Source organism: Zalophus californianus, chromosome 8 (assembly GCF_009762305.2).
Source record: "Zalophus californianus isolate mZalCal1 chromosome 8, mZalCal1.pri.v2, whole genome shotgun sequence".
Lineage (NCBI taxonomy): Eukaryota > Metazoa > Chordata > Mammalia > Carnivora > Otariidae > Zalophus > Zalophus californianus.
This window is the reverse complement of record NC_045602.1, coordinates 60,081,572-60,100,823: the sequence shown is the minus strand read 5'-3', so window position 1 is coordinate 60,100,823 and position 19,252 is coordinate 60,081,572. Positions and strand designations below refer to the sequence as shown.

At 38.3% G+C, this 19,252-nt stretch overlaps 1 protein-coding gene across 1 annotated transcript; it reads right to left on the bottom strand.

The window, feature by feature from the left end:
• Nucleotides 1–746: 746 nt before the first annotated feature.
• CCT4 (chaperonin containing TCP1 subunit 4) lies at nucleotides 747–15,226 on the bottom strand. The gene is made up of 14 exons (XM_027620438.1): nucleotides 14,949–15,226; nucleotides 12,511–12,563; nucleotides 11,447–11,536; nucleotides 10,212–10,320; nucleotides 9,471–9,613; nucleotides 8,075–8,196; nucleotides 7,318–7,450; nucleotides 6,072–6,211; nucleotides 4,494–4,590; nucleotides 4,303–4,413; nucleotides 4,078–4,208; nucleotides 3,722–3,956; nucleotides 1,205–1,318; nucleotides 747–954 (listed from the first exon to the last, which is right to left on the bottom strand). The coding sequence occupies exons 1-14, from the start codon at nucleotides 15,073–15,075 to the stop codon at nucleotides 940–942; spliced, it is 1,620 nt and encodes a 539-aa protein (XP_027476239.1). The 5' UTR covers nucleotides 15,076–15,226; the 3' UTR covers nucleotides 747–939.
• Between the last annotated feature and the right edge of the window lie 4,026 nt (nucleotides 15,227–19,252).

Here is a 19,252-nt window from a genome sequence, read left to right as displayed (position 1 = left end):
AATTGACTGGAAAGAAGCCAAAGCATGAGACCTAGTTCGGAGATCTTAAACAATTCATGTCAATAGATGATTCTTGTGTTAGGACAGAGGCAATGAAGAGGTTCCAAACCACTGAAATGACATAGTAAGAATCCCTATGTATAAGATTTGCTACATACATGCATATAGTTTTATTTGTAAAAGGAATCCCAATTAACACAATAATGGTTATATTCTTGAAGACAAGGACTGGGATGATAGGGTGGAGGGAACTTTTCATTTTTCACTTAATATCTTCCTGTACTGTTAACTTTTTTAAAAAATCATTTTGAGAGTAAAAGAATGTGAAAGCAAGCATGCACATGCACAAGCAGGGGGAGAGGGAGAAAGGATCTCGAGCAGACTCCCCAAAGAGCCTGACACAGGGCTCCATCTCACAACCCTGTAATCATGACCGGAGCCAATCAGACACTTAACCAACTGAGCCAGCCAGGGGCCCCCTTAGTGTTAACTTTTAAAATAGCATATATACCACTTTGGTATATTTTTGTGTAAACGCGGATTTATCAGGGTGATGAGCATACTGGGCCATTTAAAAATTCTCAAAACTTGTTTAAAAAAAAAAACCACCACAAAACTTAAAGCACTCAGGATTGAGACCTAAGTCAACAGGCAAATGTGAACTCATTTTTTTCTCTTCTTACATAGATTTTTTGAGAATATCAGAAGTAACAATGTTGGGGGAGAAGGGCAATAAATTAATCTGCTTTTTGAAACCAAACATTTAATATTTTAATTAAGTTTTGTCAACACAATTTCAAGCAAGTGCCAACTGAAGACCAGGCCCAGGAATTCACAAAGGAAACAATCTTCGAAACAGCATGGAACACCACGGTGATCTTCCACTTCAGATGCACTATCAGTAGCCACAGTGGTGCCAGTTGGCCAGTGTTTATCCGATTACCGAGTATTTACCTGACAAGAAAAAAACGTGAGTTCCACAACTTGTAATGACAGAATTTTAATGATCAAAGAGGTTTCAGGCAATTACCAAAGCCTATTTTTACAAGTGAGAAAAGAGACTGTAAAAAGTATGAATTGTTATCACCTTGTTGACCAACAAAGTAACATTTACCACCCTGCTCCCCTCCCAAAACTCTTAAAAAAAACCCCCAAAAACGCCTTTTCGACCCTGTAGGGAAATTCACATTCAATTTATACTCACCACATCATCAATTTTCAGAATGCTCCGGACAGTTTCAGTTGCTAGAGTCAGTGCACTGACTGAAACCAACAAAGGCTGGACAACCAGTTCCTCCAAAATGTTGGAAATACCACCCTGCCAAATAGCATAAATTGCTTTTAGTGTAATTATACGTCTTACCAACTACACACTGTTACCAGTATGACACAAGGCCTTTCGAACCTAGTTTTCCCTTGTTCTAGTCAAAAATAAAGTATTCTCTACTAAGCTCTCTCTATATTGTAGGTTCCATTTAATGAAAATTTGGAAAAACTGAATTAATGCTACATTCCCCCAATTCCAGTCCCAAAACAACTCCTAATTACCTTTAACTTAAAAATACCCAGGCAAAAATTAGGTAATCATACTCGTTAAAAATTGTAAGATCTTGGGATGGCTGGGTGACTCAGTTGGTTAAGCATCTGCCTTTGGCTCAGGTCATGATCGCAGGGTCCTGGGATCAAGTCCCACATCGGGCTCCCTGCTCAGTGGGGAGTCTGCTTCTCCCTCTCCGCCACTCTTCCTTCCTGTGCTGACAAATAAAATCTTAAAAAAAAAATTATAAGATCTTTAATGTTTAAATCATCCCTGAACCCTAATTCTGAATATGGCCAAGTCTGGTCTGCCTTGCCTTTGTATCTCTTAAATCCCACTTTTAAATTGTTACTGGCACAATCTTAGTCCCCCTTCTCTCAGGGTTACTGCATTATGTGATGATGGCCATAACAGGCAACCATGCCTCCAGCCTTCCCTCCTTAAAATACTCATCATCTTAGTCTCTTGGTTAAAAAAACATTAGTAGTTTCCAACTATTGGAATAAAAACAAAACTCCCCCATAACTGCCCCAATACTCAAAGGCCTCCTCATTCTAGCTCTTATGGGAGCTTTCCAACTTTAAAGTCCACTCTATTACCAACATATAATCCTCTAGAGAAAACAAGTAATTTCTTGGTTCCTTTCACCCATAAAACATGTGCTTCCCCACCTGGAATTTCCTCATCTCCTACCAAAGTTGCACCTTCATAAAGCTTTCCCTAACCATGCAATGCCCTTCCTTTTGAGTTATCATTCAAAAAAATATTACTTTGGATTGTCAGTAATTTTCCATTATGTGTTATTAGTCTCTTCAATAAAAAGAGACATTAACAAAGCACTAATACAAAAGGAGAGATTATTACTGTTGTTATGTGTTTACCCTACACAACTACTATACTAGGCTACTGGCCACAACAGCAGCAATGATTAATATTTATGTAATGTTTACTCTATGCCACGCAACTTAGTACTGAGTCTTCTAAAGATTTTTTTTTTTTTTAATTTATTTGACAGAGAGACACAGCGAGAGAAGGAACACAAGCAGGGAAAGTGGGAGATGGAGAAGCAGGCTTCTCGCAGAGCAGGGGGCCCGATGTGGGTATCGATCCCAGGACCCTGGGATCATGACCCGAGCCGAAGGCAGACGCCTAATGACTGAGCCACCCAGGCACCCCAGTAAGAGTCTTCTAGTTGGTAATACATTTAATCCTCACAAGAGGCCTTTGAGGAAACTGTTGTCCCTGTTTTTACAACTGAGGAAACAAGCACAGACTAAGTAACTCACTAAGAATTACACAATCAGTGTAATTTCCCCAAAACTTGACTACCTAATAACCTGCTGAGCAAATAATACTTTACCTTAAGACATCCTCTTCATTCTTAATGGCATAAATTAGTTAACCTGCAGTTCTCATATTTGGATCCGAGATTACTTTTTTTTTAAAGTCATCTCTACACCTAATGTGGAGCTTTGAACTCATGACCTGGAGATCAAGAGTCATATGCTCTTCCAACTGAGCCAGCCAGGCACCCCTAAACCCAAGATTACTTTTTTAAAAAAAGATTTATTTATTTGAAAGAGAGTGAGCACAGGTGGGTAGGGGAAGAGGGAGAGGGAATCTCGAGCAAACTCTCCACTGAGTGGGGAGCCCAACACAGGGCTTGATCCCACAACCCCAAGATCATGACCTGAATCAAAATCAAGAGTCAGATGTTTAGGGGCACCTGGGTGGCTCAGTCGTTAAGTGTCTGCCTTCGGCTCAGGTCATGATCCCAGGGTCCTGGGATTGAGCCCCGCACTGGACTCCCTGCTCGGCAGGAAGCCTGCTTCTCCCTCTCCCACTCCCCCTGTTGGTGTTCCCTCTCTCGCTGTCTCTCTGTCAAATAAATAAAATAAGATCTTTAAAAAAAAAGAAGAGTCAGATATTTAATTGACTGAGCCACCCAGGTGACCCCCAAGATTACTTTTGATTAAAAAGCTTTTCATCCAGACAACCCTCTTGGGTCCCCTCCCTCTTTGGGAGCTTTGTACTCTATCATTCAATAAACTTTATTATTGCTCAATAAACCTTGCTTTGCTGCCCACCAAAAAAAAAAAAAAGGCTTTTCATTCAACAGATAATTATGAAGTTTTTAACATTTTAATCAACATTTTCTGCAATAATTAAAGACTAAATTATTACCTTTCGGACATTAATGCCGGTAGTTTTTTCTCCTTGGGCATGCCGGTTTCTTAGTTCTGTTACTGTAGAAATGGGATTCAGGCCTGCATTTTCAGCTAGTGTAGATGGAATGACTTCCATAGCATCTGCAAAAGCACGAACGCAGTAGGATTCCATGCCACTCAATGTTCGTGAATATTCAGTTAACCGTAGGGCCAATTCTATCTCTGGAGCACCACCTCCTGCAATAAGAGCTCTGAAATTCACAAATACATTTTTAGCTTATTTTAGCTATTCTTAGTAACTTACTGTTTATACCTTAAAAATAGTCAAAGTATAGAAACGTTAATGTTCAAAATGTTAGTAACTTATATTACCTCTTCTTCACTAAACAGCGAATAACACATAGGGCATCATGAATGGAGCGCTCAGCTTCTTCAATCACCAATTTGTTAGATCCACGAACAACAATTGTAACTGTTTTTCCAGGGCTTGTACAGCCTGTAATCTGTAGTAAACAAACTCCAAATTAGGTATTTGGAATAAGGGTTAAATCAAACAAAAAACCCAGGTAAATAAAAGCTGTATTACAATACTGTTACCTTAAGCAGTTTGCCAGAACCATTTAAATTGACCTCCTCAGCTAACTCAGCTGATCCCAGCATGTCAGCAGTGAATTGGTCAATATGAGCAACTGGCTTGGTTCCAATTGTCTGGGAAAAATATCAAACCCACAGATTAAGACAACATTTCATTATTGGATATCCTCACACAGAAGCTAGGAATATTTTACCTTACAAATGAATTCGATGTCTTCTCTTTCAATATCCTTAACCACCATAATCTTCATTTTGTTTAGGAAATGTAATGCAAGATCACTAAGAGCATCTCTAAAATACAAAATCAGTAATTAGGTCAATGCTAGATTAAAAAAATAATTTGTTCCACTTCTTTTTAAGCTTTTCATCATTTTATTATTGTTTAAATGATGAATAAATCAAATTATTTGTATAGGAAGATGCTTTAAATTTAGCTGACCAAGTTTATGAGCTCAAAACTCTGAAGATTTCCAATGGATAATATTAAAATGTACCCAAGCAACACTATTTGTAAAGGACACAATAAAAAGTAACTATTCTCATAATTTTTAATACTAAATGAGTATATCTTTCATAATTAAAACTTTATTGATATTTCATGAATTTAGAAGTATGATTAATTCAAGACTCCACAAATTTACACTTTCTCACAAATTATCTGGAACAACCTTCTGACAACCCTGTGACACTGGAAGGGTAGATATTATGATCCCTGTTCTACAGATAAGCTAACTAAATTTTGAGAAGTTTACTTAAGGTCACTACCTATGATATGACTTGGTAGGAGAACCAGGTAATCAAACTCTTCATTGAAGTTACTATATAAAATAATCACCCATAGTACTTTCTTGCATAACATTAGTAGAGTACAATGGAACGTGTCTACTTACTAGAAGAAAACACTGAAGGAAAAAAAAAGGACCAGTTCGAACTTTGGAAAATTCTCTTGATCCATGAACTATCCTGCATTCCCTTCAAAAGAACTTCTAAATTTCAAGGCAAGCAATTTCATGGACCTTTAAATAAATGCCTCTTTCAGCTAGCTAATCAATTCTAGACCAAACTTATCTTTTCAAAAACAAAGCATTCCATTTGTTTGATATTTACAATCTTGGTCTGGAAAGAACATACAGTTGGACCCTGGAACAATGAATTAGTTAGGGGCACCAACTCCCCTTCTCCAGTCAAAAATACGCATATAATTTTTGACTTCCCCAAAACTTGACTACTTAATAACCTGCTGACCAAAGCCTTACTGATAACATAGTTAACCAGTATTTTGTATGTGCATGTATTATATGCTGTATTCTTACAATAAAGCTAGAGAAAAGAAAACGTTAAGAAAACCATGAGGAGGGGCACCTGGCTGGCTTACTTGGAAGAATATGCAACTCTTGATCTCAGGGTCATGAGTTCAAGCCCCATGTTGGGTGTAGAGATTACTTAAATAAAAGTAACTTAAAAACCATGAGGAAAATACACTTATAGTACTGTACTGTAAAAAAAAAAAAAAAAAAAAATCCACACGTAAGTGGACCCACACAGTTTAAACCAGAGTTGTTCAAGGGTCAACTGTATATCCCACACATTTAAATCATCACAATGTGAAGAGAACCCACTTTAGATGATTTATCAGAATACAATGCTGTCCCAAAATGCAGTTTCATTCTAGATTTCTAGTGATTTACCCACTCCAAATGTTTCTTAAAAAATTGCTAGAGGATCCAAAGTAAATTGTCATTAAAAGATGAACAAAATAAAGAGTCCCACACCTCAGAATAGACTTCTGTATGAGAAGGACATTACATCCTGTTTTTTTAATTTGCTTCACTAAATTGAGAATATAGGCTCTCTCCTCCCGCAGCACTCGGTCCATCTGGACATAGTCAGAAACTACTATTTGATTATCCATCTGTTGAGAAAAAAGAACATCACATTAATAAATTGCACTGTACCCATTTTGGGTCTATTTTTGTGTGTGGTATAAGGAAATGGTCCAGTTTCATCGTGGAACACTACATCTAAATAGAAAAAAAAATTGCATTGTAAGAGTTTTTAAGTAAAAGGACTTTTAATGAAAAATATCATGTATCATGTAAATTCAACCAAAATCGTACTTGTAATAACAAATTATAGAAGCATACATTGAAAAGGTCTAGGAAAATGAACATACACCAACCTTAACTCAGGTCTTTAACTTTCATCTATATACCTGTCTTATTTACATTATTTGCAAGTACATTTTTGGTAATTGTAAAATGGTTATCCTAGTTCCTGAATGTGTCAAATTTTTTCATACAAATATATGCATTACCAAAATAATTTCAGTTGCATTTTTTTTTAACTCTATGGTGTTATAAAAACTGGTATGCTGAAAGGAGGTACCAGGGACAAATCTTGTTAATCAAAGGTGTATGAAACAACATTAATTTTTCTATGGGTTGAACTTCTGGGAAACACATGACTCAACAGGAAACCTATATGCCAATACAATGTAAAAGTAGAGCAAATCTGAGCGAAGTGACAAGATCAACCACTCCCTTTTGGAAATGGCACTTATGATGAAAAGACATGAAAATACCTTTAAAAACATTTATTTGGAATATAAATAGTAAGCTGGTTTCAACTTTCATTTGTGCAAATGTAGGACAAAAGATCTGCCTGCTGCTATAGGAGGGATGGAGGTTTCTCAGAAACCTACAAAGAAACTAAGAATTCCACTCACTGTAACTTTTGGATAACCTATTTTTATTATTTCATACATAGTGCCCCTACTGTTATTTGCCTTCATCTATGAAGTCAATGCTCAATTTCAATGATAGCCAATTGATGCTATAGATTTGTCATGTCTGGCATCCAACAATTTCTACTTTTGTTTCAATCTTACTAATTCTTTTGAAATCTATAATCTTTATCCTATCACTATATTTTCTATTTTTTATAATATCGAACAAAGATCCAAGCTATTAGAAAGTTACGCACATAAACAAGGAACCAATTTCATTTGGTTTTACTTACATCTGTTTTGGGAGCAGATAAGCAAAACTGGATAAGCCCAATCTTAGCCTTTTCAACTCTGGTTATGCCAGAATTTGCCACCTTTTGAGTAAGTACCAGCCCTTCCACCAGCTCACAGTCATCAATTGTCCCACTAAGAAAAAAGGAAACAAGGAGGAAACCATTAAAAGGGGATGGAAATCTGTGAGTTTAATAGGTTGCTAACATTAAAAAATCACCAGCCCAATAAAATGTGAGTCAGTCTCAACACTTATTAGTGCCCTAATTCCTCAACTTCTTTGATCATGCTACCACCATGCCATCATAATGGAATATAAACAAATTCTTCAGATTCCCACATTAATACAAGTTCTTACTTTTTTTTTAAGGATTTTATTTATTTATTTGACAGAAAGAGACACAGCAGGAGAGGGAGAAGCAAGCTTCCTGCACAGCAGGGAGCCTGATGGGGGGCTCGATCCCAGGACCCTGGGATCATGACCTGAGCCGAAGGCAGATGATTAACGAATGAGCCACCCAGGCGCCCCAATACAAGTTCTTAGATTACTTTTTTAAAAAGGTTTCTTTACTTATTTGTCAGAGACAGAGAAGGCACAAGCAGGGGGAGAAGCAGGCTCCCTGCTGAGCAAGGAGCCTGATATGAGACTCGATCCCAGGACCCTGGGATCATGACCTGAGCCAAAGGCAGACACTTAACTAAATGAGCTACCCAGGTGTCCCTTTAATTTTTATTAAAATTATAATTAGAAAAGCTCACCCAAGTTTCTTAACGATTTTAATGTCTCTAAGATCTACACTAGTAGCAGTGGCTGGGTCAATCACTTTCATCACTGCATTTACACTCATTGGAGAAAGCAAACTTGAATACTGAGAGACAACCTAGAATTAAAAAAATAATAAAGTCAGTTTCACAACAGAAAAAATCCTAGTTCTTTAATGATAAAGATCTTCAAGAAGTAATCTTAACTCCTTTTTTGGGGTGATGAGGAGAGTGGGAACATGAGACAACATTCCATACCAACTGTCTTCTCCACTCAGGCTGTCAGTCACCAAGGGCACAAAATATGTAGGCTTCTTTTCCTTTTTATTAACCTAGTAGATGGAACTGTCTAGATTACTAATTCTATAGAAAATCCGAAAATCAAATTATATGCAGACATTTCTTAACTAAAATGAATTTCTGAGCAAATGCTATATATGTGCACCCCTAATACTGAGGAGCTAATAAAAACTAGTGGCTAACACTTTACTAAGCACTTACTGTACGTGAGACAGTGGTCTTAGCCCTTCACATTTACACATGCATTCAATCTTCAGAGGAAGAAATTCAGAGTCACACAGGCTAGTCAAGTGATGAGCCCAGCACTAAACCCAAGCAGTCTAGACTCTATGACCAATGCCTGTTAATCCTGCTATTCTGTCTATATTAGATCTGGGGACATTCAACAATATCATGTATGTCACTAACACTATCTAGCTCTCCATGTAACACTGAAAGAAGATGAATGTTATCAATATAATGCTGATAAAAAAATGGGGGTGTGGTGACACAGGACCTGACAGAAAACAAGAACATTAAGTTTGCAAGAAATTTTTAAAAAATCAATGGTTTAAATTTTAAAACTAAGAAAAGCAGCACTGATTATTAGTTAAGAGGGACCACTGATGGGCAAACCTGTCATGGTTCCCATCTCCACTTAACCCTTACTGATAGTCTTGGATTCGTTACTTAACTTCATTAGATCTATTTTCCTATCTGTAAAATGGGCATACAGTTTAACTGACAGCCCTGAAGGAGGAAATTTGACGCGAACTTATTCAGTTATACAAATTACCTCAGTTACCCAGACACTCCAGACCTAATGTTTATGAACTGTATAGCATCAAAAATCACAACCTCAGAGTTACAATTTTTATTTTTAAAGATTTTATTTGACAGAGAGAGACACAGCGAGAGAGGGAACACAAGCAGAGGGAATAGGAGAGGGAGAAGCAGGCTTCCCGCCAAGCAGGGAGCCCGATGCAGGCCCTGGGATCACGACCCAAGTGAAAGGCAGATGCCCAACGACTGAGCCACCCAGGCACCGAGAGTTACAATTCTTAACGAGTTTTAAGAAGTTAATTTTATAATGATCCTTTAGTACTGTTCTCACCTTTGAGTTCAGTGAAGTGGTAGCACTATTTAATAAAGTTTCTCTGTCACTCAGTTCCACGGGTCGAGACATGTCAGTCAAGATTTCTATACCCTTTTCCAAAGCCTTCTGGAATGACTCAGAAATGATGGTTGGATGAATCCCTGTTGTTTGTTAAAATTTAGTTATTATAACACATAAACTACATATGACACCTCTTAAATTTTTTATTCATTATAATTTCAAAGTAGTCATAATTTTTAAACCATCTAAACTAACTTAGGCTTCAGTTATAAATAAAACAACCTGAATAACCTTAACTGCTATTATGGCTAATAATTTATTTCCATTAATTTGGCACAGTCAATTCTGCACTCATGTGATATTTATACTTTTCAAAACACCACAAATCTAGGTAAGAAATAGAATAAGTGACTAGAGTCTCCACTATGATTAAGCACTATTTACCAGAAAAAGAACCCATACTACCTCTCCCAAATCATCATTCTCATCTAGAACCTAAGATTTAGTACCACCACAACTTATTTTAGAAAAGCAAAATTTTATCAATTTCCATTCAAAATGAAGCCTGGTGGAAGAAAAAAGAAAAAGAAAAAATTTTCTTATTCATATGATAAACACAGCAAAATTTAACCTAAAAATTCCTAATAAAATTAGTTATTCCAAATCAAATACCAAATCTATTACTTAATAACTTTTGGCCTTTATTTAATAATAAAACATGTCCTATGTCCTACCTACCTTTCTGAAGAAGCTTGGTACAGGAATCTAAGAGAGAGCCAGCAATGATGACCACTGATGTGGTACCATCTCCTGCTTCTATATCTTGCGCCTTAGACAGCTCCACCAGCTAAGGAAACAGAACATGCTAAGTTGCTCAGTGAGAAATGTGAGGACCCAGTAACATCTAACTGAAATATAAAATGAATGCCCTTCATATCAATGTCAAAAACAATTTATTATCAACACTGTAAGATTCAATATAATTCTTGACTTCTTGGGTTTCATTTTAAAATGACTGATATATTTGCGACACAAAAAATTCTGCTCATATACTCTATAAGAATCTATGTTACTATTTGGTTATACATTTTTTCTTTCCAGGTATCAAAAGTTCCTGTCAGAAAGTAGAAATGATGTTGCACCAAAGGTACCCTGTATACTTGGAAGCTAAAAAAAAACAGGGCATTCTGGAAGAGACAAGTGTCAGTTTGGAGTCCTTTGGAAGTTTATCTGAAGATATGGAAGAATTATCGGATAAGCATTATCTGATTCATTTCAAAAGTCATCTTTACCTAAACATAACTTTTTGACAGAAATTTTTTTGCAGATATGGTGACTTCTCACTTGATACTGGAATCATCATTACACTTAAGTTGAATTGGTAACTGTTTTTAATAAACCTCAGTGTTAAGTTTAGACACGTGATTTTGCACACAATATTACACTGCTCTCTTCCAACGAACACCCACTGAACTAATAATTTAAGCCATTTCATGTTTTTATCTTTTTCTTCCTCAACTATACAGCACATTCCTGTGGACAAGGAGATTCATGTTTTGGGCGCCTGCGTGGCTCAGTTGGTTAAGCGACTGCCTTCGGCTCAGGTCACGATCCTGGAGTTCCAGGATCAGGTCCCGCATCGGGCTCCCTGCTCAGCAGGGAGTCTGCTTCTCCCTCTAACCCTCCCTCCTCTCATGTGCTCTCTCTCTCTCATTCTCTCTCTCAAATAAATAAATAAAACCTTAAAAAAAAAAAAAAAAGGAGATTCATGTTTTATTACAACCTTGCACCGAAGAGCACAATGTTAGGCACACAGTGTATCCTAAAAACATGCCTGTTTAACACAGAGAAAAGAAACTCACAATGCTTAAATTACACAGTGTGATCAAATAAAACAAATTTAACTGTTCACAAGTATCAAGCAATACACTCAAAAAAAAAAAAGAAACAACCTCATCTAAAATTATACTTACCATTCTGGCTGCTGGATGTAACACCTGCATTTGTTTCAGAATGGTGGCCCCATCATTTGTAATGGTCACATCGCCTTTTCCATCTTGAATCTGTGAAGTTTCGTTTTTTTAAAAAAAGCTGTATTTCAAAAATTGTTTTCTTTACCAAGCACTATGACACCCTAAAAACTCTACTAATTTTAAAGCTTCTTAGTGGAGATACTAATTTATGTTTGCATAGCTTACAACTGTGCTTAATTTCAAATTCTCTTCCCTTACATTAGTATAATGACTTAAGAAATATGCAGCAACAGTCTAACTTTACAAGTGAAAATACTTGGCTTTACTCCAGCTATTTTTTCATTTGTTTAAAAGTGAAGGAAATCTAGACACACACACAACACAAAGTAGAAACAATACTATGAAGAATTAGTAACATTATTGGGTTCATATCCATAGTAAGAAATACCATGGATCTCCAAAAAAGCACCACAAATGTAGTGAATACAATTCTTACAGTCAATACAGTAACTTATATCTTAGTATTTTCAACAAAGGGTAAACTAGCAAGGACAGATTTTAAAATATCCAGAGAGAAAAACAATCTGTATATCATCCAGACAATCCTTCATATTGTTTCTCTCTCATTTTGGATGTTAATTAGCACTGAATATGAGGGCATATTTCTCAAAAGTTACTGGAATGCATTGGACTGTTTTATGCTGCCAGTCAACCACACTAGAATAACAGGTGAAATCCTATAGACCCATGTAGGCTCCCGGTTGTATCAATAAGGAACACTGAACTGAACTCAAGCACATAGACCTATAGCCTTACTCTGCTTTCCATGTAACAACACAACAGATAACTACTTTTGTGTACGTACTTTCATTGTTTAAAAATCATTAAAAAAATATGAATTATACTTAAGTCCTGCTCACCCCAGAGCAATCTATTATTCTTCTAAACTCTCAAAGTACCCTTCTAACACTTTTTACTCTTTAAGCAGCACATCTTAACCCTCTATTGAGATTCTGCAGTATAGACATAGCACTCAATAACTAATGAATAATTCGGTTTTTTACCATTTTATCCATTCCTTTTGGTCCAAGGCTTGTTCTAATAGCATCAGCAACAGCTGTAAACAGAAGAAAGAAATCAAGACCCCTTTAAAAAAAGCAAAGTATTTCTCCTCTCAAATGATCACTTGTCCTTATTTAGGATATGGTGTACAACCATTTACTGTGTCCATTAATGAAAATTCATTGTCTAATAATAACCTACTGGAAACACAATCATTTATTCCTTTAATTGTGTAACACTCACCTTCTGTTGTTAAAGTCACTGTACATAATACTTGTGCCCTGCCTATGGTAGAATAAATTTTGAGGATTTACCTAATCTTCCTCTAAATATCAAAATAAGCACAATGTAGTTATGAGTTCAAAATGGAGACTGCATTATTTTCTCCATTCCTTAAAAGAACACAAGCAGCAACAGGAGAGGCAAAACTTCCTACTATATAATTCCCCTTACTTGTCTATTCGGTCTCCCCTAACTATAGAGTATAATTTTTGAAAGCAAAGACTTGTCCACCAATGTGAAGCTCGCATAAAGATGGCCCATAGTAAAACACCCTTTGACACCCTCCACCCTGCCACCAAATAAACCAAAACAAACAAAAACCCCAAACCTTACGCCAAACAAAAATCCTAGCTTTCAATCATCAACGGTACATTATGAAACATCGCTGGATATATAGTCTACCATTCCAAAGTTAACTTATTCTTTTTAACTTCCCTAAGAACGTTTCTGTTTTATTAGTCCACTTAAGGGAAACTGATGAACAGTCAAGTCAAATCCCCTTTTGAGAAGCCCAGGACAAGTAATTAGACCCTCCCCTTCCTCACATACCACCTCACCCCATATACACAGGGCTGAGATTGTGCCCTAATTATTGTATACTCCAAAACCAGCAACACTTCCCCCTTTACTGCGTGAATAAAAATCCTAAGAAAAAAAATATTTGCTATAATTAAAAATTACTTTCTATTGAATTGTTTCATAACTTTGGACTGCTATTCCTAATTATCCAATCAATATTATGCTTTCAAGCAACTTTAGTGGACCTACATGGGCATGATTCTACAAGCAGAGCAGTTCACTTTAAGAATGCCCTCACACTCATCTACATGAAGAAGTTAGGAAAACACACCCTATCCAAAATAATAAAAGATTTTAGACTGCTCACACCTCCAAAAGTGTCTGATGTTTAAGATACTGTGTGGCACACAGTAGGGTCTATGTTAAAGGACTCATGAAGAGTACTAGAACTAGTATTACTTTTCTGTGTGTGTATATGGTTTTTACATTATCAACCAATTTTGAGGGTCACTTTTTTGGGAAAACATCTAAGTAAAAAACTGGCTCAAATGAAAATGCACCTAAAGTAACTTTTCTTTATCAAGGTTGTTGGGTTTTGTCTGACTTGGAAAAACTAGTTGTGCCCCTCTGTTCTGAGTTCTCATTTAAAAAGGTCAGGTTCACAGATAATTCACGGGGCCTCTGCTCACCAGGCCCTTCAAGATTTGGCCCCATCCTACCCTTCCAATCTCACCTCTCCTGTCTTCTTGCACTTTATTCTCTAACTGTAATGAAATACTGTATTTCAACACTCAATATTTATCATCTAAGATCTCTAAGCGTTCGTTCTCATTTTTCCTTCCAGACTCTTCTGTCTCAACAGCTACTCTTAATTCTCACAACTCCAAAAAAAAAGAGCGAACACTTTCCTCAATTTTATGGTTGAGGAAACGTTAGCTAAAGGTCGAAGGTCACAAAACCACTTAGTTAACGGTGACAGAATGGTAACTCAGGTTTTCATTTCCATCATATACCAAAGTATTCTACAAAACAACGAAACACCAATAAATCGTCCATATTTCTAGACTTGCTTGTGCTTGGTTGCTCATGCAGGGAGAACAGAAAAGCACAACCTAGCTTTCCATCTGCTCAATCAGGACGGGTGAGTCTTCCCCACAGCCCAGTACAAAGGGCCCCGCCCCAAGGTAAGCGCGAAGTTTACCCAATTCGTTTCACTAGTTGCGCCGAGAGCTTCTTTAAATGATATCTTTATAAGAACACTTGAAAACTAAAATGTATTTTGCAAACAACATTCTACCAGTGGAACCAATAAGCAGATAAACGACAGCGTCAGATATGTGTCAGATCCCACGGGACCGCCGCGTGCGGTCCTCGACATCTTTCTCCTGAAGCGAGACGAGCGACCGAGGATGAAAAATTATGGGCGTCTAAGACCCAGAATAGGGCCAGCCCAAAGGTCTCCACACTCGGCGTTGGGAATTACCGGCAAAAAACAGTAAAGATCCCGCCACAGAGCTGCTCTCCCTGGAAAGACAAGATCGTCTCAAGTAACAGAAAATGAGCTTTAGCAACCCAAGTTCAGGCTGAGAGTGCAGAGCTCGACCCCGCACGGCCTCGGATCAGAATCAGGGAGCGATACCTTTGGCCGCGGAAATGTTGCTGAAGCGGATCTGGGCCGGCTTGTCACGGTCCTGATAGGCGCTTTTGCTGCGGCCGCCGGCAGTCCCGGCTGGCGCCCCGCTCCGAGGTGCCGCGTTCTCGGGCATGGCAAACTTGGCTGGGTCGGCGTGGGCTTGGGAAGGACGGATGGACGCGGATTCCAGGCGGCCGCGGAGCAAGGGAACGCTCCCACGGCCTCCACGAAGCTTCCAGAAAACGACGCGGACGCCGGGAGGAGGAGGTGGAGAGGGGGCCTGCCAAGCGGTGCGGCGCCGACATGACGTAGCAGGCTGTCCGCCGCGCGCCGGTTGAGGTGTCTGTGGCAGGGAGCTGGGGGGTTACCCGAGGTGTTGGCCCCGGGCCCCGGGGGTGGGGCGCCCTGGGGGAGGACGATTGCGAGACAGTCAGGCAACCCATGATTTTAAAGGCGGGTGTTGGGCACCCACATCGCCCGAGGCCCTTGCCTCGGCCCGTGAGGTCCCTTCGGTTAATTCAAACCCGACGAGCCTACGAGGGTTTGGGGGCTCTCGGATTACTCCTGAACGAGTGGGGCTGAAGCTGAAGTTTTTGCTGGGCCGCTTAGTCTTGTATTTTGTTCAGTTTTGTTCGTGTTGGAAGAGAGAGGTTTGAGATGGGTGTCTGTTTTCATTTGGTTTAAGTGTTGATTGTCTCCTATTGATTGATACTGAGGGGTAGAGATTTAAATACATCCTGGTTAAATTACAGAGAATCTTAAGATTTGGAGCTATGATTGCCTGCCAACAGATTGCCTGTCTGATACAACGCCCTCGCTGTATACTAGTTTCTTATATAACATGAGCCACTCACGGGGAGCCTAAGCATTTTAGTTATCATTTTAGTTCAGTTATGTGCTAGGTGCATTGTTAAACCCTTTAGACGTTTTATCTCATTTAATCTTCACAATAATTCGATGAAGTGGGAGCCATTATAATTATTATATTTAGTAGGTAAGGTAACCGATACACAGAGAACTGAAGCCCAAGGTAAACCTGTAAGAAGATTGAAACCGTATTTCCTTACAGAGCAACAGCTTGCCAGGTCATGAGCTAGACTGCTGGGCTCTTGTTACCACTGTTTTTACTATGGAAGTTCACGTAAGTTAAGTTCATTCAATGTTCTTTCACAAATAAATATTAAGCGCTCATAAGTCAGGGATGTCTGGGATATGTTAAAAGTACTTAATCCTGTGATCACCAGGCGCTTTTACACGCTATGAGGAAATGAGCACTAGAAGTTGAACCTTTCTAAGTGCTCTCTAATTCAAATGCTTCTGGTGCTTTTATTTTTTTCTTAAGATTCATTTACTTATTTGAGAGAGCCTGAGTGCGTGAGTGAGCAGGGGCAGAGGGAGAGGGAGATAGAGAAAATCTAGCAGAATCCCTGCTGAGTGCAGAGCCCACCAGAGTTTCCATCTTATGACCCCGGAAATCATGACCCAAGCCAAAACCAAGCTGATTTCTCTTTTGAAAGGACCAGACTTCTTTGATGTAGCTCATAAATATCCTGTGATTACTTGTTAAGACAACTGATGTGCAATCATGGAAACAAGTGTGTGATGATAGAAATAGCATTAATTTGGGGATCCAAAATCCTGGCTTCAGAGTTCTACTCTGCTACTTATTAACTATGTGAACTTGGGAAAGTCATTTAAGTTCTCTGGGTCTCATTTTCCTCACCTATGTAATAGGATTAAATTACATGATCTCTAAAGGCTAGACTCTACTAGTTTTATTAGTGTAAGGAGTAGACCTATTAGCCATAAAAGACAGCAGAATTTGGAAGATGCCATTACTGGCTTTTTTGGACAGTCCCCATGGGTAAGACAGTTGCTTTAATTAAAAGTTTTCAAGTTCTGGGGCGCCTGGGTGGCTCAGTTGGTTAAGCGACTGCCTTTAGCTCAGGTCATGATCCTGGAGTCCCGGGATGGAGTCCCACATCGGGCTCCCTGCTCAGCAGGGAGTCTGCTTCTCCCTCTGACCCTCTTCCCTCTTGTGCTCTCTATCTCTCATTCTCTCTCTGTCAAATAAATAAATAAAATCTTAAAAAAAAGATTAAAAAAGTTTTCAAGTTCTAAATATATCTTTTCTTTTTTTGTGACAAATTGGAATTACTTTTTATCCCCCCAACTTACACAATAAATAAGTGCTGAAAATTTCATTGCTTAAAAGTGTCGATATACATTAATTCCCCATTAGAATGGGATTACATTAAGTATTAAAACGTGCAAACTTTTGTATGCTATGCAAAGCGCTGTTGCTAATGAAGGATGGAAATACTGAAAAAAATCTTGCCAGATCCAAGCAGACATGAAGCATATGTGAGAATTTGGCAATATCACTAGCCTTATAGAATTTCTCTAAAGATTTGTAAAGTAGGTTTTATAAAACAGTAATACTTGGCCATCCATCCAGGTGAGGGTTGTCATCCCTAGGACGGATGCTGAACCACTTGCTAAGCCCCTAATAACAAGACTGAGCTAGGCTCTGTTGGGGTTGGAAAAGGGGAGAGGGTTGTGTATATGTCCTCTCTTAATTTTTCACACCAAAGACAATGGTTTTTATTGTTATTATGTGTAATCTATTTTTCTTCTCCTTTGTGTGAGTTTATGTCATTGAGACAACCATTAAGCCCTATTTTTCCTAAGCCATATTGCTGGCGTCATGCATTTTTTGTTTGCCTTGCAATATTACATGAAGCAGAGGCCTGTTTTCCTTAAATATGCTTTGATTTTCCCAATTTTCCCTGAAAGATTTCTAGTTGACATTTTTATCACTTTGTAAGCTTCCCACTGAAAAGATATCTGAAAATGGGAAGAGGAAAAACCAAAAAAGGGGGCTGGCAAACTTAGAAGCTTCATGACCTGTTTTAAGTAAACCAGATTTTCTATCTAAAAATAGGAATCAACTAATACTAATTATTGCAAATTTGTAGGCAAAATAAATGATTGTTGTTTTGGAGGTCAAGATGTGGGGCACGATACAAAAAGAGAGGCAAGCAGACATTAGATACTTCCCAATGGAAGAAAAAAAGAATTGAACCCGAATCTAATCGAGTTCCTAGATGTAATTTCTAATTCACAGGTTTACAGGACATACAGGATAGATTATAGTTTTTATTTTTTATTTTTATTTATTTTTTTTTAAGATTTTATTTATTTATTTATTTGACAGAGAGAGCACAAGTAGGCAGAGAGGCAGGCAGAGGAAGAGGGAGCAGAGGGAGAGGGAGAAGCAGAGTCCCCAGTGAGCAGGGAGCCCGACGTGGGGCTCGATCCCAGGACCCTGGGATCATGACCCGAGCCGAAGGCAGCCGCTTAACCGACTGAGCCACCCAGGCGCCCCTAGATTATAGTTTTTAAAAATGATACCCCATGAGGATACAATCAATAAGACATAGAATGTGAGAAACTCTTCAGGATAAATGACCTGCAAATACATTGCAAGAAAAGAAAAACAAAAACAAGATGGAAGGGGAACCTATAGATTAAAAGAAACTTCAGATTAAACAAAAGGAACAGCGGGCACCTGGGTGGCTCAGCTGGTTAAGCGACTGCCTTTGGCTCAGGTCAGTCCCTGGATCGATTCCCTCATTGGGCTCCCTGCTCAGCAGGGAGTCTGCTTTGCCCTCTGACCCTCCCCCCTCTCATGTGTTCTCTCTCTCTCATTCTCTCTCTCTCAAATAAAGAAAATCCTTAAAAAAAAAATAAAATGAACAGGGTGCATGGCTGGCTTAATCAGGGGAGTGTGTGACTCTTGATCTCGGGGTCCTGAGTTTGAGCCCCTCGTTGGGTGTAGAGATTACTTAAATAAGTAAATAAACTTAAAAAAATTAAAAGAATGATGCAAGCAATATGGCTTAATAAAATAGGGCTTAATTCTGGTCTCAATAACAAACTGTGCAAGGGAGAAGAAAACTAATTGTCTTTTGCTGGTTAATCAAGTATTTAAATATTCAGACAGTTAAAAAATATGAAGTTTGTGAGACAGACGTTTGAGTATGGATTTATAGTTAAAGTTATATTTTATGTGAATCATGGTTTTTTTAAAATGTCTATCTTTTAGAGAAACAATGAAATATTTACCAGTAAAGTTGGCTTTTTTTAGATTTTATTTATTTATTTAATTTATTTATTTGACACAGAGAGAGAGATAGAGAAAGCACATTCAGGGGAGGCAGCAGGCAGAGGGAGAAGCAGGACCCCCACTGAGCAGGGAGCCCAGTGTGGAACTCCTTAGGTCACACCCGCATCATCATCTGTTTGCT